At 39.1% G+C, this 17,349-nt stretch overlaps 1 protein-coding gene across 2 annotated transcripts in view; it reads left to right on the top strand.

The window, feature by feature from the left end:
• HOOK3 (hook microtubule tethering protein 3) overlaps positions 1–17,349 on the top strand; it is a 104,163-nt gene that overhangs the window by 66,102 nt on the left and 20,712 nt on the right. For both annotated transcript variants that reach the window (XM_045535681.1, XM_045535682.1), the window contains exons 12-15: positions 2,651–2,761; positions 3,449–3,536; positions 9,599–9,668; positions 12,568–12,708. In XM_045535681.1, coding sequence (XP_045391637.1) covers positions 2,651–2,761; positions 3,449–3,536; positions 9,599–9,668; positions 12,568–12,708 — 410 coding nt within the window. The remainder of the gene's footprint in view (positions 1–2,650; positions 2,762–3,448; positions 3,537–9,598; positions 9,669–12,567; positions 12,709–17,349) is intronic.

Genomic DNA, 17,349 nt, shown 5'->3' with positions numbered 1-17,349 from the left:
GATATTGGATTTAAACTACTTTTCCTACATCTAATGAGAGAGGCTTATGCTTCTTTTCCTTTCTATTAATGTGGTGAATTATATTAATGGAATTAAGCTCAAACTGTCCTTGCATTCTTGAGAGAAACTTAGCTTGGTCATGGTGGATTTATTTATTGTCTTCATGTTGTTAGATTTGCTTTTTTCATTTTAATTAGAATGTTTTCCCTCTATGAGTCACTTGAAATTTTCTCTCTCATACTTTCCTTACTTGTTTTCCTTACCTGGTTTTGGTATTCAACTTATACTATCTTAATAAAATGAGTTGGAAAGTGGCCTCTTTTTTATCATTCTCAGAATTTGTATAAAACTGGAATTTTCTATTCTTTGAAGTTTTGACTGATTGATTGATTGAGACAGAGTCTCACTCTATTGACTAGGATAAAGTACAATGGCATCATCATAGCTCACAGCGGCCTCTAACTCCTGGGCTCAAGCAGTCCTCCTGCCTCAGCCTCCCAAGTAGCTGGGACTATAGGCATGCGTCACCACGCCCAGCTAATATTCCTTGAAGTTTTGGTAGAACAACCCTGTATACCAAGAATGGCTGCAGGTTTTGGGGGTTTTTTTGGTGGATACATCTCCTCCCAACATTTTATTATAAAATTTTCAAACGTACAGCAAAGTTAAAAGAATTAATGAACTTGAAGATAGACTGAGAAATTACTCAGAAATATATAGCCCAAAGAAACTATAAGTAAAATTAAAAGATATGAAGTATAAAATGGTACATAATCTATCTAGAGTTCCAGAGGAGAGAACAGAAAGTATTGGAGAAAGACATTATTTGAAGGAAAAGATGGCTGAACACTTTTCAGAACTGATGAAGGATATCAGAATTTGAACGATATTTATACCTACAAATATTGTAGTGAAACTATATAATACACTAATTTCTTCTACCTGACTCTGCTCTTCTGCTTAATTTGCTTTGTTTTTTAATGATAATATTTTCTTTTTACAAGTTTTCTTTGTGTGCTTTTTCAAACCTCCCTGATTATTTTTTATGGTCTTTTACTCAATGTTATAATTTAGATTTCCTCTTTTTTTTTTTCTGGGGGGGGGGAGGTGGGGACAGAGGCTCACTCTCTTGCCTGGTCTAGAGTGCCGTGCCGTCAGCCTAGCTCAGACCAACCTCAAACTCCTGGGCTCAAGCGATCCTCCTGCCTCAGCCTCCCAGGTAGCTGGGACTACAGGCACGTGCCACTGTACCCAGCTAATTTTTTCTGTTTTTAGTTGTTTTGGCTGATTTCTTTCTATTTATAGTAGAGACGGGGTCTCGCTCTTGCTCAGGCTGGTCTCGAACTCCTGAGCTCAAGCTATCCTCCCTGCTTGGCCTCCCAAGAGTGTGGGGATTACAGGTGTGAGCCACCGCGCCCAGCCCAGATTTCCTCTTTGTTTTTTTTAAGCATTACGCCTAGTGTGTGTGTGTGTGTGTGTGTGTGTGTGTGTGTGTTTGTGTTTGTATATAATTCTAATCTGAAATCCTTGAAGATCTATTTTGTTGTTGTTATTGCTGTTAATGTTTTCCACTGACTCTTGTTCATTGTGGTGTAGTTCTCTGGCCTTTGTAATTTTGGATTTTGTTCTCTTACTGCCTCATCTTTATCTTTGGGAATTCTAGGGTCATGGGTTGAGGTTTGCCTCTCCAGACAATTTGTTTATACATTTTTAAACCCAAAGCACTCAGTTTACTTTTCCAGCTGATGGATTTTTTTTTTCCTAACCCACCTGTTGACTGACTTGCCACCTTTTAAAGCCTGAGGTGGTTTAACCACCACCTGTCTCTGGTTAAACTCAAAGCTCTGTGTTCATGGTGTTGGCAGTTGGCACCTCTGTTCGCAGCTTCTGCACGAACTTCCTGTTCCTGCTTCAGCCTTTGAGGATTTCCCTGCCTTCCTTGCAAGCTTAGCTATGCAAGTGGATTTCCCCTCCTCCCTAGCATTTCTTTTGTTTTATACAAAAAAGGGTTTCAGACTACCCAGTTAGTTATCTGTATTGCTGGAAATGAAAGTCCTTTTGTCACTTTGAACATTGTTACTCTGGATGATTCTGGTTTGGAAATACAAACTATCTGGGCAGATTTTTGCTCCTGGTTCTCTCCATTGTGTTAGATTGCTGGATCATATGTTTTTGTTTTTGTTGGGGTTTTTTGTTGTTTGGGGGTTTTTGTGTGTGTGTGTGTGTTTGTTTTTTTGTAGTTTTTTTTTTTTGAGACAGAGTTTGCCTCTGTAACCTGGGCTACAGCGCAGTGATGTCATCATAGCTCACTGCAACCTCAAACTCCTGGGCTCAGTCAAGCGATCCTCCTGCCTCAGCCTCCGGAGTAGCTGAGACTACAGGCATGTGCCACCACAGCTGGCTAATTTTTCTATTTTTGTAGAGACGGAGTCTTACTCTTGCTCAGGCTGGTCTCAAACTCCTGAGCTCAAGTGATCCTTGTGCCTCGGCCTCTTAGAGTTCTAGTGTCACAGGTGTGACCCACTGCACCCAGCCCATATGCATTTATTTGAGTATTTCTGGGAGGGGATTTTCGTAGAACTATAGAAGAAAATCATGATAATTTCTGATGTTTCAAATTATGAAAAGTAATGGTATCTTTCTGTATCAGGTAGTAGAACTGCAAAATAGATTATCTGAAGAATCGAAGAAAGCAGATAAATTAGATTTTGAATATAAGCGGCTAAAAGAAAAAGTTGACAGTCTTCAAAAAGAAAAGGATGTGAGTATATGTATTAGGCATTTTGGTTTTGAGCACTGCTAAAATTAAGGCAATGATATTCACATTTTTTACTATATTAATCCCTTCTGTTTATGAACTGAAAAATTAGAGATTTTTATTTTTAAATTATAAAAGATTGTCATTCATGTTTCAGAAATAGATCTAAAATAAAAGATACAAAGAATATTTTTACTTCCATTCTAACTTCTCTTATAGGTATATTTATCCTTTCTACCACTGTTTCCTCCTTTACTTTGTTCTGCTCATGACTTTCTATAAATTTCTGTAGCTTTTCTGTTTTCTGTATGTTTAATATAGAGGACTGTTGTTCAGCATATTACAAATCTTTTAAAAATGTTTTTACTTTGTCATTATTTAATGTCTTTGATCTTTTATGTTTGATGAAAAGAATGTTAAGAAATTACTGTTAAGGATCGAGTCAGACAGTTCTGATTCTTATATTTAACTGTGGACAGCATATTGCCTTGCACATAGTAGGCATTCAGTATTGCTAAATGGAAAAAAATTGTTTTAATTTTTTCCATGTTCTTTCCATAAAAGGTCAAAAGGTAAACCATGTTCATGTTCAATGTTGCTTATCATTCTGTTAGGTGAGACCTAACAGACCACTGATGAATAAATTCATAAAAGTTGAAGCTAACCTTCCTTGTTTTTATGTCTATTAAGAGATTAAGAACAGAAAGGGATTCTCTGAAGGAAACCATTGAAGAGCTTCGTTGTGTACAGGCTCAAGAAGGGCAGCTCACAACTCAAGGTAAAAACATTTTGGCAGCCGAAACAAGATGATTTATTTCTAATGGTATCAGTAAAAATATTAGGTTCACTCCCAACAGAAGAAAATAAAAACTTGCTGGCAAGGCAATAAAACTGATATAAATTTTTAAGCTGTTGCCCAGATTTTATGGCAAATAGGCTGTAGTTGTGGGACTGGATTTACTTGCCTACTTTTAAAAAAAATTTTTAAACATTTGCATTTTATTAGGTCAAAAGCATAAACATTTATTAAATGTTAACCTGAAACGTTTTTCATGACCTCTTTAAAATTATATCAAACCTTCTAAATCAGTGATTTTTTTCACCTGAGGAAATTGGGGTGAGTCCATTAAGAGACTTACATGCCAAGTAGAGAGCTGCTCTGTCTCACTCGGAAGGGGCCGGGCCTGGCGCGGGCCGGGCCCTCCCGCGGGCGGCCGGGGGCTTGCGCAGCTTCACCGTTTGTTCACCCCCACACTGACAACCAGCCCTGGGCTTTCCCGTTACCTGAAACCAGAATTTGTTTGCTCTGACTACAACCTCCTTTTTCCCCTCCTCATTCCTTCTGACAAACATGCTCACCTGCCTCATTTCGCCTCCTGACCGCTTCTCTCCCGTCTGTGTCAGCCAGCTCTCTCCTGGCCTCTGCCTCCAGCCCGCCCAGCCTCCGCGTCACCCGATTTCACTCATTGTCACCGCTCCTCTCCGGCTCCATGCTCTGACCTGCTCCCAGACCAAGCTCGTCAAACCCTAGTTCAGATATCTCAAAGTTGTTTTCTCTTTTCCAAATGACCAAGTCCAGCTAAAGAACATTATGTATCTTTCTTGTTTTCACCAAAAATATATAACTTCTAATTATAACTGGATCCTCATTGCTGCCTGGCAGTTCTTTCTTTTTTCTTTCTTTCTTTCTTTCTTTCTTTTCTTTCTTTTTTTTTTTTTTTTGAGACAGAGTCTCACTCTGTTGCTCTGGTTAGAGTGCCGTGGCATCAGCTTAGCTCACAGCAACCTCAAACTCCTGGGCTCAAGCGATCCTCCTGCCTCAGCCTCCCGAGTAGCTGGTACTACAGGCATGCGCCACCATGCCCGGCTAATTTTTTCTATATATTTTTAGTTGGCTGGTTAATTTCTTTCAATTTTTTTAGTAGAGACGGGGTCTCACTGTTGCTCAGGCTGGTCTCAAACTCCTGACCTCGAGCCATCCTCCCCCCTCGGCCTCCCAGAGTGCTAGGATTACAGGCATGAGCCACTGCGCTTGGCCCTGGCAGTTCTTTCATGTGCCTCTAATCTTATCTCCACATGAGTTTTTACAAAATTTTAAGAATCTCACCTGAACCTTAACCCTTTTACTCTCAGTTCCTGTATCATCAAGAAAAGATAGGACATCTCATGTAAACGCTCAGATTTATTTCTTTGCTACCCAGAAACCTATATGTTTAACTTTCTGCTTTGGTTTGAATGGTCTCCCTGAAACTCATGTTGGTTTTTGTTGTTGTTGTTTTTGGTTTTGTTTTTATTTTGAAACCGGCTCTCACTATGTGCCCAGGTGGTCTCAACCTCCTGGGCTCAGGGGATCCTCCCGCCTCAGCCTCCCCAGGGGCTAGGATTTCAGGTGGGCACCACTATGCCTGGCTCTGAAACTCATGTTGAAACTCAATTCCCAGTGTGGCAGTATTGAGAGGTGGGGCCTTTAAGAGGTGACTGGATCATGAGGGCTCTGCCCTCATGAATGGGTAAATCCACTCATGGATTAATGGGTTAATGGGTTACCCTGGGAGTGGGCCTGGTGCCTTTGTAAGAAAAGGAAGAGAGACGTGAGCTCGCATGCTCAGCCCCCTTTTACCCTGCTCTGCCCCGGGACTCTGCAGAGCGTCCCATCAGCAAGCAGGCTCTCACCACACGTGTCCCCTCGGCCTCGGACTTCCCAGGCTTTAGAACTGTAAGAAATTACTCAGTTTCAGGTATTCTGTTATAAACAGCAGGAAATGAACCTTCTTTATGTATATATCCTTTCACCTAGCAATTTTGCTCTAGAAACTTACCCTAATGAATTAAAGCATTGCTTCTAATAGTAAAATTTAGAAACAACTCAAAGTTCAGCAGTACAGAAATGGCGTTCTTATTCAATTGTATGCCATAAAGCCTTTAAAAAGAATCAAGTGTATCTTGTATATGCCCGACATAGAGTGATGTGTGTTATACCATTACATTAAAAAAATAGGGGCCGGGCGTGGTGGCTCATACCTGTAATCCTAGCACTCTGGGAGGCCGAGGCGGGTGGATCCCTCGAGGTCAGGAGTTCGAGACCAGCCTGAGCAAAAGCGAGACTCCGTCTCTACTAAAAATATAAAGAAATTATCTGGCCAACTAAAATATATATAGAAAAAAAAAATTAGCCAGGCATGGTGGCGCATGCCTGTGTTCCCAGCTACTCGGGAGGCTGAGGCAGTAGGATTGCTTAAGCCCAGGAGTTTGAGGTTGCTGTGAGCTAGGCTGACACCACGGCACTCACTCTAGCCAGGGCAACAAAGCGACACTCTGTCTCAAAAAAAAAAAAAAAAAGTAAAATAGGTAACACCATTTTTGATAAACTCTCTCAGCAAACTAGGAATAGAAGGAAACTTCCTTAACCTGGTAAAGAATATCTATGAAAAAACCTCAGCTGACCTCATACTTACTGATGAAATACTGACTGCTTTTCCCCTAAGGTCAGAAACAAGGCAGGAATGTTCACTCTTGCCGCATCTTTTCAACGTGGTATCAGAGATTCTAGCCTGTGCAATCAGGAGAGAAAAAGAAATAAAAAGCATCCAAGGTTAGAAGGGAGGATATAATAAATCATAGATCTAATAAATAAGTTCAGCAAGGTCTTAATATATAAGATCAGTATACAAATGCTAATTATATTTCTTACGCTACCAGTGAGCAATCTGAAAGTGAAATTGCAATAGTATCAAAAAGAATAAAATGCTTAGGAATAAGTTTAACAAAGAAATATAAGACATACACTGCAAACTATAAAACACTGCTGGAAAGAATTAAAATACGATCTAAATAAATGAAGAAACATTCCATATTCAGGTATTGGAAGATTCAGTATAGTTAAGATTACACAGTTCTCCTTGTTGGTCTAAAGATTCAACGTAATCCCAATCTCAACAGATTTTTTTGAAGAACTTTACAAACAAAATTTGTATGAAAATGCAAAGGAGCCAAAATAACCCAAAAATCATGGAAAAAGAGATTGAAGAACTTACATATTTTGATTTCAAAATTTATTATAAAACTGTGTTAATGCAGCATGGGATTTGCATAAGTGTAGACATAGAGATCAATGTAGTCATACATCAAATGATCATCTTAGTTGATGCAGAAAAGGCATTGGTAACATCTAACACCCATTCATGATTTTTAAAAACTCAATAAAGTAGAAAGAGAAGACTTCCTTAACGTGATAAAAACCATATTTGAAAACCCACAGCTGACATCATACTCAATGATGAAAGACTGAAAGCTTTTCCTCTAAATCAAGAATAAGACAAAGATACCCACTATCACCACTTCAATTTTTGTATTTAAAAATTTTTTTTCTCTTTGGAGACAGGGTCTTGCTCTGTCACCCAGGCTGGAGTGCTGATCATAGCTCACTGTAATCTCAAATTCCTGGGCTCAAGAGATCCTCTTGCCTCAGCCTCCCAAGTAGCTAGGACAATAGGCACATGCCACCACATCTAGCTAATTTTTTAGTTTTTGTAGAGACAGGGTCTCACTATGTTGCCGAGGCTAGTCTCAAACTCCTGGCCTCAAGTGATACTCTCGCCTCGGCCCCCCAAAGTGTTGGGATTGCAGATATGAGCCACTTCACCTGGCCCATCATCACCACTTCTGTTCAACATAGGTACTGGAAGTTCTAGCCAAAGCAATCAGACTAAAAAAGGAAGGAAGGAAGGAGGGAGGGAGGGAGGGAAAAAAGAGAGAAGAGAGAAAAAGAAAGAAAGAGAGAGAGAGAGAGAAAGAAAGAAAGAAAGAAAAGAAAAAAAAGAAGGAAAGAAAGAAAGGGAAAGGAAGGGAAGGGAAAGAAAAAGAAGAAAGGGATTGCATATTTTGCTTGTCCACATGCAAAAGAATGAAGTTGGGTCCTTAGCTTACACCATATATAAAAATTAACCCACAATGGGTCAAAGACCTAAACATAAGAGCTAAAACTATAAAACTTTTAGAAGAAAACATAGAATAAAATCTTCATGACATTGAATTTGGCAGTGATTTCCTGGAATTGATACCAAAAGCATAGGCAACAACAAAGAAGAATAGATAAATTGAACTTTATCAGAATTAAAAACTTTTGTGCATCAAAGGATACTATCAGAGTGAAGATGATCCACAAAATGGGGGAAAATATTTGCAGATCATAACTCTGATAAGGGATTAATATCCAGAATGCATAAAGAGTTTCTACAACTCAACAACAGCAAAAAACAAAACAAAAAAACCCCACACCACCACCCAGTTCACACGTGGGCTAAGTATTTGAATAGACACTTCTCCAAAGAAGATATACAGATGGCCAATAAGCACATGAAAAAGTGTGCAACATCATTGGTCATTAAAAAATGAAAATCAAGGCCGGGCGCGGTGGCTCACGCCTGTAATCCTAGCACTCTGAGAGGCCGAGGCGGGTGGATCGCTCAAGGTCAGGAGTTTGAGACCAGCCTGAGCAAGAGCGAGACCCCGTCTCTACTAAAAAAAATAGAAAGAAATTATCTGGTCAACTAAAATATATATATAGAAAAAAATTAGCCGGGCATGGTGGTGCATGTCTGTAGTCCCAGCTACTCGGGAGGCTGAGGCAGGAGGATTGCTTAAGCCCAGGAGTTTGAGGTTGCTGTGAGCTAGGCTGATGCCACGGCACTCACTCTAGCCCAGGCAACAGAGCGAGACTCTGTCTCTAAATAAATAAATAAAATGAAAATCAAGCCTAAACAAGAGTGAGATCCCATTTCTGCTAAAAATAGAAAAATTAGCCGGGCGTGGTACCTGCGCCTGTAGTCCCAGCTACTCAGGAGGCTGAGGCAGGAGGATCGATCGCTTGAGCCCAGGGGTTTGAGGTTGCTGTGAGCTAGGCTGACGCCACGGCACTCTAGCCCGGGCAACAGAGTGAGACTCTGTCTCAGGAAAAAAAAAAAATCAAAACTACAAGGAGATACCACTTCACACCAATTAGGATAGCTATTACCAAAAAAAAAAAAAAAAAAAAAGAGGAAAATAAGTATTAAGTATTGGTGAGAATGTGGAGAAATTGGAACCCTTGTGCGTTGCTGGTGAGAATGTAAAGTGGTGCAGCCACTGTGGAAAACAGTTTGATGGCTCTTCAAAAAGTTAAACAGAATTACCATATGATCCATCAGTTTTGTTCCTAAGTCTATACCCAAAAGAATTAAAAGCAGAGAGTCAGCCAGGTACTTGCCCACAAATGTTCATAGCAGCATTATTCACAACAGGCAACAGATGGAAGCAACCCAAGTGTCCATCAACAGATAAATGGGTAAACAAAATATAGTATGTACATGCAATGTACTATTATTTAGCCATAGAAAAGAATGAAGTTGTGATAAATGCTGCAATATGGATGAATCTTTAAAACATCATGTTAAGTGAAGTAAGCCAGACACAAATAACAAATATTATATGATTCCACTTATATGAAGTATCTAGAATGGACTGAGACAGAAAGTGGAATAATGGTTAATGAGGGCTAGGGGAAGGAGAAATGGGAATTGCTACTTAATGGTTACAGTATTTCTGATTTGGATGATAAAAAATGTTTTGAAAATAGATAGTGGTGATGGTCACACAACATTGTGAATGTACCTAATGCTACTCTTAATGCTATACTTAAAAATAATTAAAATGGTAAAATACAGGTAATAATATTATAAGACTACTGTGACATGGCCTTTGACTTGAGAAAAGCGAAGATTTTAGCTGTTAAAGTTAATATTCAAAGTTGGGTTAGTAATTGTGCTCTCTATTAACCTTGTGTTCATGTTTATATATTTATAGGGTTGATGCCTCTGGGAAGTCAGGAGTCTTCAGACAGTCTGGCAGCAGAGATTACTACACCTGAAATCAGGTAAGGAGATCGTGATGTTCATAGTCACACTGCACAGTATTCCGAGAAAACGCTCCGCTGCAACATTAGGAGGATCAGTTCCTTATTCTCTATTACTCACACTTTCAGCATGAACTCAGTGTTGAATTTTCATGTTCAACTTGTTAGCAGCTTTCTTCAGTTGGCCCAGTAGAGAATTGATTTTCTTGCTTCAACAGACCAATCTTTCACACATACAGAGCAAACTAATACATCCTGAGCTGGAGTATCCTTAGCAGACATTTAGCGGTGAAAAAACACTTGGCCCATAGACACGGCTCTGCTTTTAGCTATCAGCCTGCAAAATTGTTACTGAGATGTGTCTGCTAACCCCATAAAATGGCCTGGGAAAGATAGGCAGTTGTAGATAGGAGGAGATCTCTCCCCATCTCTACTACTCTTCCCTCAGTAACACCTCATATTTTTATTTAGTCATCACATTTTCAAAATTCCATTTGTTTCAGTACATACCTAGCTTTATGTGTAAGAATTAAAATTCGGTGGGGGAGCGACCAGCCCTGAGTATTGCATTTGCCTTTTCTGGGCCCGTTTGCCCCTTTTGAAAATGGACACTGGCCTTGATTCTGTACAACATCCTTCGGGTATTAAATGAAGTAATGGTGGTGTAAGAGTCTTATTTATCAACTATAAAAGTTGAAATGAGTTTTAAAATACTGTTGAATAAATGAAGACAGTTTACTGTTGTTTGTAATGCAGCACCAAGTCTGGGAGCATCTTGTACGTCTATTACTTTTCGCCATCTGATATGCTACTTTATAATTGAACTAATAAAATTAGTTGAATGAATACATAATATTTGTGAATATTTATAAATACATGGTTATGTCCAAAAAAGCCATAATTATTAAGGAAGCTTATTGGTAATGCAGTTGGCTTTCTAGACTAAGAACAAGCATAAAGATTCAACAAATATGGCTTTTCTGAGTATGTCTAGATACAAATTAAAATATGCTCTATGCCCAGAATAGCTATCAAGAAAATGAAATGATAAAGAGGGATGCAAATTTTGCAACATATGTCATAGATGGTGGCTTAATATTTCATACTTTTGGCCGGGCGCGGTGGCTCACGCCTGTAATCCCAGCACTCTGGGAGGCCGAGGCGGGTGGATCGCTCGAAGTCAGGAGTTCGAGACCAGCCTGAGCAAGAGTGAGACCCCGTCTCTCCTAAAAATAGAAAGAAATTATCTGGCCAACTAAAAATATATATAGAAAAAATTAGCCGGGCATGGTGGCGCACGCCTGTAGTCCCAGCTACTCGGGAGGCTGAGGCAGTAGGATCGCTTAAGCCCAGGAGTTTGAGGTTTCTGTGAGCTAGGCTGATGCCATGGCACTCACTGTAGCCCGGGCAACAGAGCGAGACTCTGTCTCAAAAAAAAAAAAAAAATATTTGATACTTTTCATTAAAGCTAAGGGTATAGAGAAATTGGAAATCTCATCATCTAGGGATAGAAGATTAAAGTAGTACAGCTTTTCTTTTGAGCAGAATTTGTTGTCTAAAACAGCACCTATCTTTTGACCCCAAAATTACTTTTTTTGGAATTAATCCTAAGGAAATAACCAAGGATGTACGAAAAGGTATATTTACAAAGCTGATCATTATTAACTTGTTAAAGCTCAAAATTGGTAACAATCTAAATGCCCAATAACTGGGCATTGATTAAAGAAGTGATACATTTATATAGTTCAACACCATGTTATTTAAAATATTAAAGTATAATATTTAATGATACAAAATGATTATGAAATTTTAAGTGTAAATAGCAGGTACGAATGTAACATGTGCTGTGTGGTCTCATTTTTTAAAAGTGCATGTGTGTATCTGCTTAGCATTGGAAGGCTGTGTTTCAGCAGCATTTTGCACCATAGAGTTATGGAGGGTTCATATTTTCTTTTCATTTTTGTTTTTTCCTGTACGATGACTGTTTTTACTTTGTAATTGAAAAATATGAAGTCAGTGTTGCCCAAATACAAAATATACCAAGTCCTATATAGTTGCTTAAATTGAGTCACAGAGTTGACTCTCGTCTTTTCAGTAGCAAAAGTAAAAATACTTTATAAGATTTATGATATTTACAAAATAAGCAGAATTTTGTGTGTGTGTGTGTTTATTATTTTGATTTGGTGTTTCTTTTTCCATGAGAAACGCAGCTTTTCATAATATCTCAGATCTGATAGTACTGTCTTCATGGGGCTCTCTAAAGATGACCCTGTGTAAAGTAAAGAATGAACTGTATCTTCTACAACTTTATCTTCATGGGAATTAATATTCAATTACATTATCCCTACAGTAAATGTGGTGGCAAGTTCTGTATGGCTGTTGCTTTCAGCATCTCTCAGTGTAAGCTTTCAGCATAATACAGCGAGCCCAAAACAGTCCAATAACCTGATTCTAATAATCTGGCTTGTTACAAGAACACGATTTTATGTGTCTGTGGGAATGGGTGGACCGCACGCATTGAAGGCGATCCTCAGTGGGTATATCTTGCTACCAAGCGATTGGTAATTTAAGAGCATAGCATTAGAGATCATGCTTCCTGATGAGAAGCAAAGAGCAAGTGAGTGAATGCATTCGTATCTTAAATATGGAAATCAGAAAGGAAAATAGGATTTTAAAATCTCATTTATTACAAAACCATGATATTTAGAGACTCTATTATCTTCAGATTAGTCATTCTTAAAAGAAAGTACTTAATACAGGAAATATAATGTCTTGGCCAGTTATAATAGGAGCTAAATTAGTTGCAGGTACTTTGTTTTTTATTTCTATTCTGTGTATTAAATCTGTAACTGTTTAGTTGGATTTTGACCCTATATTGCATTGATGTACCAGATAATCAGTTTTTATTTTGCTCATTCAGGGAGAAACTTATTCGTCTTCAGCATGAGAACAGGATGTTAAAAATTAACCAAGAGGGTTCAGACAATGAAAAAATTGCCTTATTGCAGAGCCTTCTAGATGATGCAAACCTACGCAAGAATGAACTGGAGACAGAAAATAGGTAGAGTACATATAGGTGGCACGAGTTTTCCCTATTTGCCTTCATTTTGATTCCCTTTAACAAAGATTTGAATTGTAATTTGAAATGGGGTTTTGCTATATTGCCCAAGCTGGTTTCAAACTCCAGGCCTCAAGTTGTCCTCTCAAGAAGCTGAGACAACAGGCTTCAGCCACCATGCCACCACGCCTGGCTCTTTCCTCTTAAGAGAACTTTAATCCATTCCTCCACTTTTGGACCAACTTGCCAAGAAATGTCGTGCCTCTTTATAATGACATTAACCATTCTTTCTTCAACCAAAATGATATCAAAGCTCTACCATTTACCCTTTCTAATGACTAATTAAAGCGAGAGGATTAAATAAAATCTAACCATTAATTCAGTCTTTCCCAGCAATTTCAACTCCTAATCACTGTTAGGTTGGTTAAGTTTGCTGTGTGTTCACCAGCCAGCGGTTTCCAAGGGTCCGCTGGTGTGGGGAGAGAGGTGGGATCTGTCATAACCGAATTGACAAAGCCTTTTTCCTGATCTGTTATTTATTTTGACCCTAAAAGGAAATCAGTGATCTTATGAACAGTTCAATTATTTTCAGAATTCAAAATTTACAGATTTAACAAGAAAATTGCTTTTCTGCTTATAATTTTTCAGTGCATGGTGTTATAGAGCCATTCAAAGTTAGCTACTTTAAAATCAGTAATTTAATCTGATATGGGTTACATTTATATTTTGTTGTGACTGTCTTTTGCTTCTTTTTACCTTTTGGAAATGTTGCTTAAATAGCAAACATATAGTGTTTTTTTTTTTATTGCTGTGATATTCTGTCATTTTTGAGGGAGTTGACATTTTTATTAATAGCTCCATAGCTTGCCTGATATTACAGAAGTTTTCTTTATCGTCCCTAAATGGCTCTGACAGTTTTATACATCCTACCCTTCCTCCTATAGCTTTAAGTTTTGAAGCTGCTGAGGTAGAATCAGCAAACAGCATAAGTCAGTGTAAATCCTAGGGTAATTACAAGAGCACCAATAAGCATAAACAGAAGGAGAAAATTTTTACATCAGCTCTCAGGAGCACAGAGTGCTTGAGACTGGGAAATGGAGAAGGTGGGGGAAGGGCCTCGCAGGAGGGAAGCAGCTGGGCCATGTGTAGCTGTGTTGGAAGTGTCTTGTCTTTGCCTCATCAGTCTTCTGCCTCTGGGGTATATTTTAACCATTTTAGTCAGGAAAGTCTCTTCCTACCCTAAGTTTTTAATGAAAAAACAGCCACAACTTTCCTGAGAATGCTTTTGCATTGTTTCTTGCGGGCTTTGCAATTACTGCTCTCTTTCTTTATCAGAGATGGGACAGCTATCATCATTCATACAGTATCCATGTGTATAGATGACTAATTACCTCCCAACTTCCTGTGTTATTTGCAGCTGTTTGCAACTTAGTGTTGTGATTGTTTCTTAAATTGCAACACTGATGATAACTTATTTTTAGATTATGGCCACCTATGATCTATAACAAAAGTAATAATAATAGCAATATTTATTAAGTACCTGTGTGTTCCAAACATTGTGCTAAGTGTTTTAAATATGTTCTCTTATCGTTTCTTTTTGTTTTGTTTTTTTTTTGAGACAGGGTCACTCTGTTACCTGAGCTAGAGTACAGTGGTGTCATCACAGCTCACTGCAACCTCAAACCCGTGGGCTCAAGTGATCCTCCTGTCTCAGCCTCCCAAGTAGCTGGGACTACAGGCATGCACCACCATACAGGCTAATTTTTTGATTTTTTGTAGAGATAGGGTCTCACTATGTTGCCCAGGCTGATCTTAAACTCCTGGCCTCAAGGGATCCTCCTGCTTCAGCCTCCCAAAGTGCTAGGATTACAGGCGTGAGCCACCTTCTTGGCCTGTCGTACCTAGGCCGCCTGGCTCTAAAGCCTCCGTGACTAACCAATACCCTCTTTCTTGCCAATTTATCTTATACCATGTTTGCAGAACATTTATTATTTTTCCTGTCTTTTTGTCTCACAGGATGCTTTTTCTCTTATGTGAATTACCCTGTTTATTCTTACTGAGTTTTATAAGTGTTTACATTACCTTGTTTCCAACTTAATCACTTACTAGTTTACAGCACTGGACCGGATACCAGGAAACCTGAGTTTTAGTCCCACTGAGTCTTTTAACTCTATTGCCTTAAATAGTTTGCTCACCACCCATGTATCATCCGTTGGAAGGCAAGGTTTGCATTAGACCTCCACAGTCCCTTCCAATTAGTTTTCCCAGTGAGTGAGCATTTTTAAATGTCTATAATACCTCCTGACCCTCAGACAATATTAGGAGAGGGATGAAAGGCTGAGGGTGGAGCCGTATCAGTGTTGTCCAGGGAGCTTTTTGCAGGGATCCGTGATCTCACTTGCATTGTGATCGCAAGCTCACTCTCCTCTTCACTCCCTTGACAACTCTGTGTCTTCAGTAATTAGACTTTGATTAAGATGTTAGCTAACTCCCTGAAGGGGGAGAAAGCAAGCAGAGGCGATCCACATTATAGAACACTGCCGTGTGCAGGCACTCATATATCATCTCGTAATCCTCTAAACAACCCCATGAGGGAGGCATTATAATGCTCATTTATTTTGTAGATGAACTTTTTTAATGTGCATTTATTTATATTTATGTTGCTTACATACTTCATAGTTTAACAGTTGCATTACTGTTTGCTCGTCCATTCCCCATTGCAGGGCATTTAAATTGTTTTCAAATCCCTCCAAGGAACATCCTGGAATAGACTGGGGTTGTGCTTTAATGACATTTCCAATGCTGCCCATCTAGTAGGCTCACCATGTTGGTAATAATCTCAGAAATGGCTAAAATGCATAGTTGAAATAGTCTTGTAGCTAAATACGTGTTTCCATACTGCTTTCAGTAAATGGTTGAACAAGATTACAGTGTCCCCATATTGAATGTGGATTTTCAGATAATTTATTCTTTTACTACTCAAACAGCATTCATATTTTGTATTCCTTAATGTGAAAAAGTTATTACAGATTGATTAAATTTTACTGTCATTCTCTGTAAATAATAAGCCTAAAGGGCTTATAATTTCTTGTAACTTAAGTAAAAACAAAAATTCTTATTGAACTTTTTGGCTGTTTGGATCCTAAACACTTATTGCCGTTTTGTCCTTAATTTGGGGCAATATGGCTTTTCAACTATCATTTCACTAAAATATTTCTTACTAAAATAACCAGTCATCTCTCAAATGGCCAATCCAGGGGAGCCTTTAAGACTCTCCTTCCTCGTCATCTCTCTACTATATTCAGTTTTGTTGCTAAATTCCTCCTTCTTCTCATTTTTTCTTTATTTCAATAGGCCCCTCACTTATGCCCCCAATTCTCTGGTTCTTCTCCAGACTGAGCTTACGCCCCTTGATGGATCTGCCACGGGTGGTCCTTGTTAGTCTTCTACACTCTTCTTCGCTTTCTTTTCAGATAATATCATTTAGGTTCCTGCCTTCAGTTAACTCCAAGTGGCTCCCAAATCTGCATGGTCAACTCAGATTTCACCCTGTGCTTCAGGTTCAGATCTCTAGCTATTGACAGACATTTCCAGGCACTTCATTTTGAACAAAAACAAAATCAGATAATTTACATCCCTTTCTCAACCTATTCCTCCTGTCTTCCCTTTCTTGGTGAATACCAAGATCCTAAGTGTTATTTAGTGCTAATATTTTTGATTCCTTACATTCTTTTGCCTTTTCTCAAAACATTTCCTCCTATTTCAGGCATAGTTAGTAATAATTGTAATAGTCTCCTCTCAGTCTTCATGTCTGCTCTCTGACCTTTTCAATAGCGTCTTCCTCTCTAAAACCAATGTGATCTTTCTAAACTGCTGTCTGATCGTATTTCCCCTTCTCGCAACCCTTCAATATCACCCAAGACCTAGGGAACCAAACTGGTCTACTGAATGTTGCATCGTAACGACCTAGAGAATTTATGAAGGCCAGGCCCTAGAATCAGCATTAGTAAAGATTCCCTGGGTTAGGCTGGGCGCGAGGGCTCACGCCTGTAATCCTAGCACTCTGGGAGGCCGAGGCGGGAGGATCGGCTGAGCCCAGGAGTTTGAGGCTGCTGTGAGCTAGGCTGACGCCACAGCACTCAAGCCAGGATGACAGAGTGAGACTTTGTCTCAAAAAAAAAAAAAAGGTAGATTGCTCGGGTTGTTCCAGTTTTGGTCAGATTTGAGGCTTGTTGATTACAGGATGATCTCAGACAATCTCGATTCCACACCACGTTATGCCTGATCTGCTCCTTTTCTCCTCTAGTTTTCTTGCCAGCTGTTCTTCCCCTCGTAACTTATTTGTCAGCCATACCATTCCTGAACTCTCTGTACCCTCTCATTTTCCTGTGTACTCTGGACACACCTCTTGAAACCCCATTCCACCCTTAATCACATGAGTATTTTATCATTGTTCTAGTCTCGGTTCACATCAAGCCTGTCTCAGCTCCTCTAGAGTCCTTGCTTCTTTGGCAAGTTACCATCTTTTGTATGCCTCTGTGCTGCCTTTATCTCATTGCATTTTATTTGCCTATTTGGTTACATTTTTACTTCTGCACTAGACTGTAAATTCCTTGAGTGCAGGATCTTTTAATACTGGTGCTG

Source organism: Lemur catta, chromosome 22 (assembly GCF_020740605.2).
Source record: "Lemur catta isolate mLemCat1 chromosome 22, mLemCat1.pri, whole genome shotgun sequence".
Lineage (NCBI taxonomy): Eukaryota > Metazoa > Chordata > Mammalia > Primates > Lemuridae > Lemur > Lemur catta.
The sequence above is the reverse complement of the archived record's forward strand: the minus strand, read 5'-3'. Positions and strand labels throughout refer to the sequence as shown.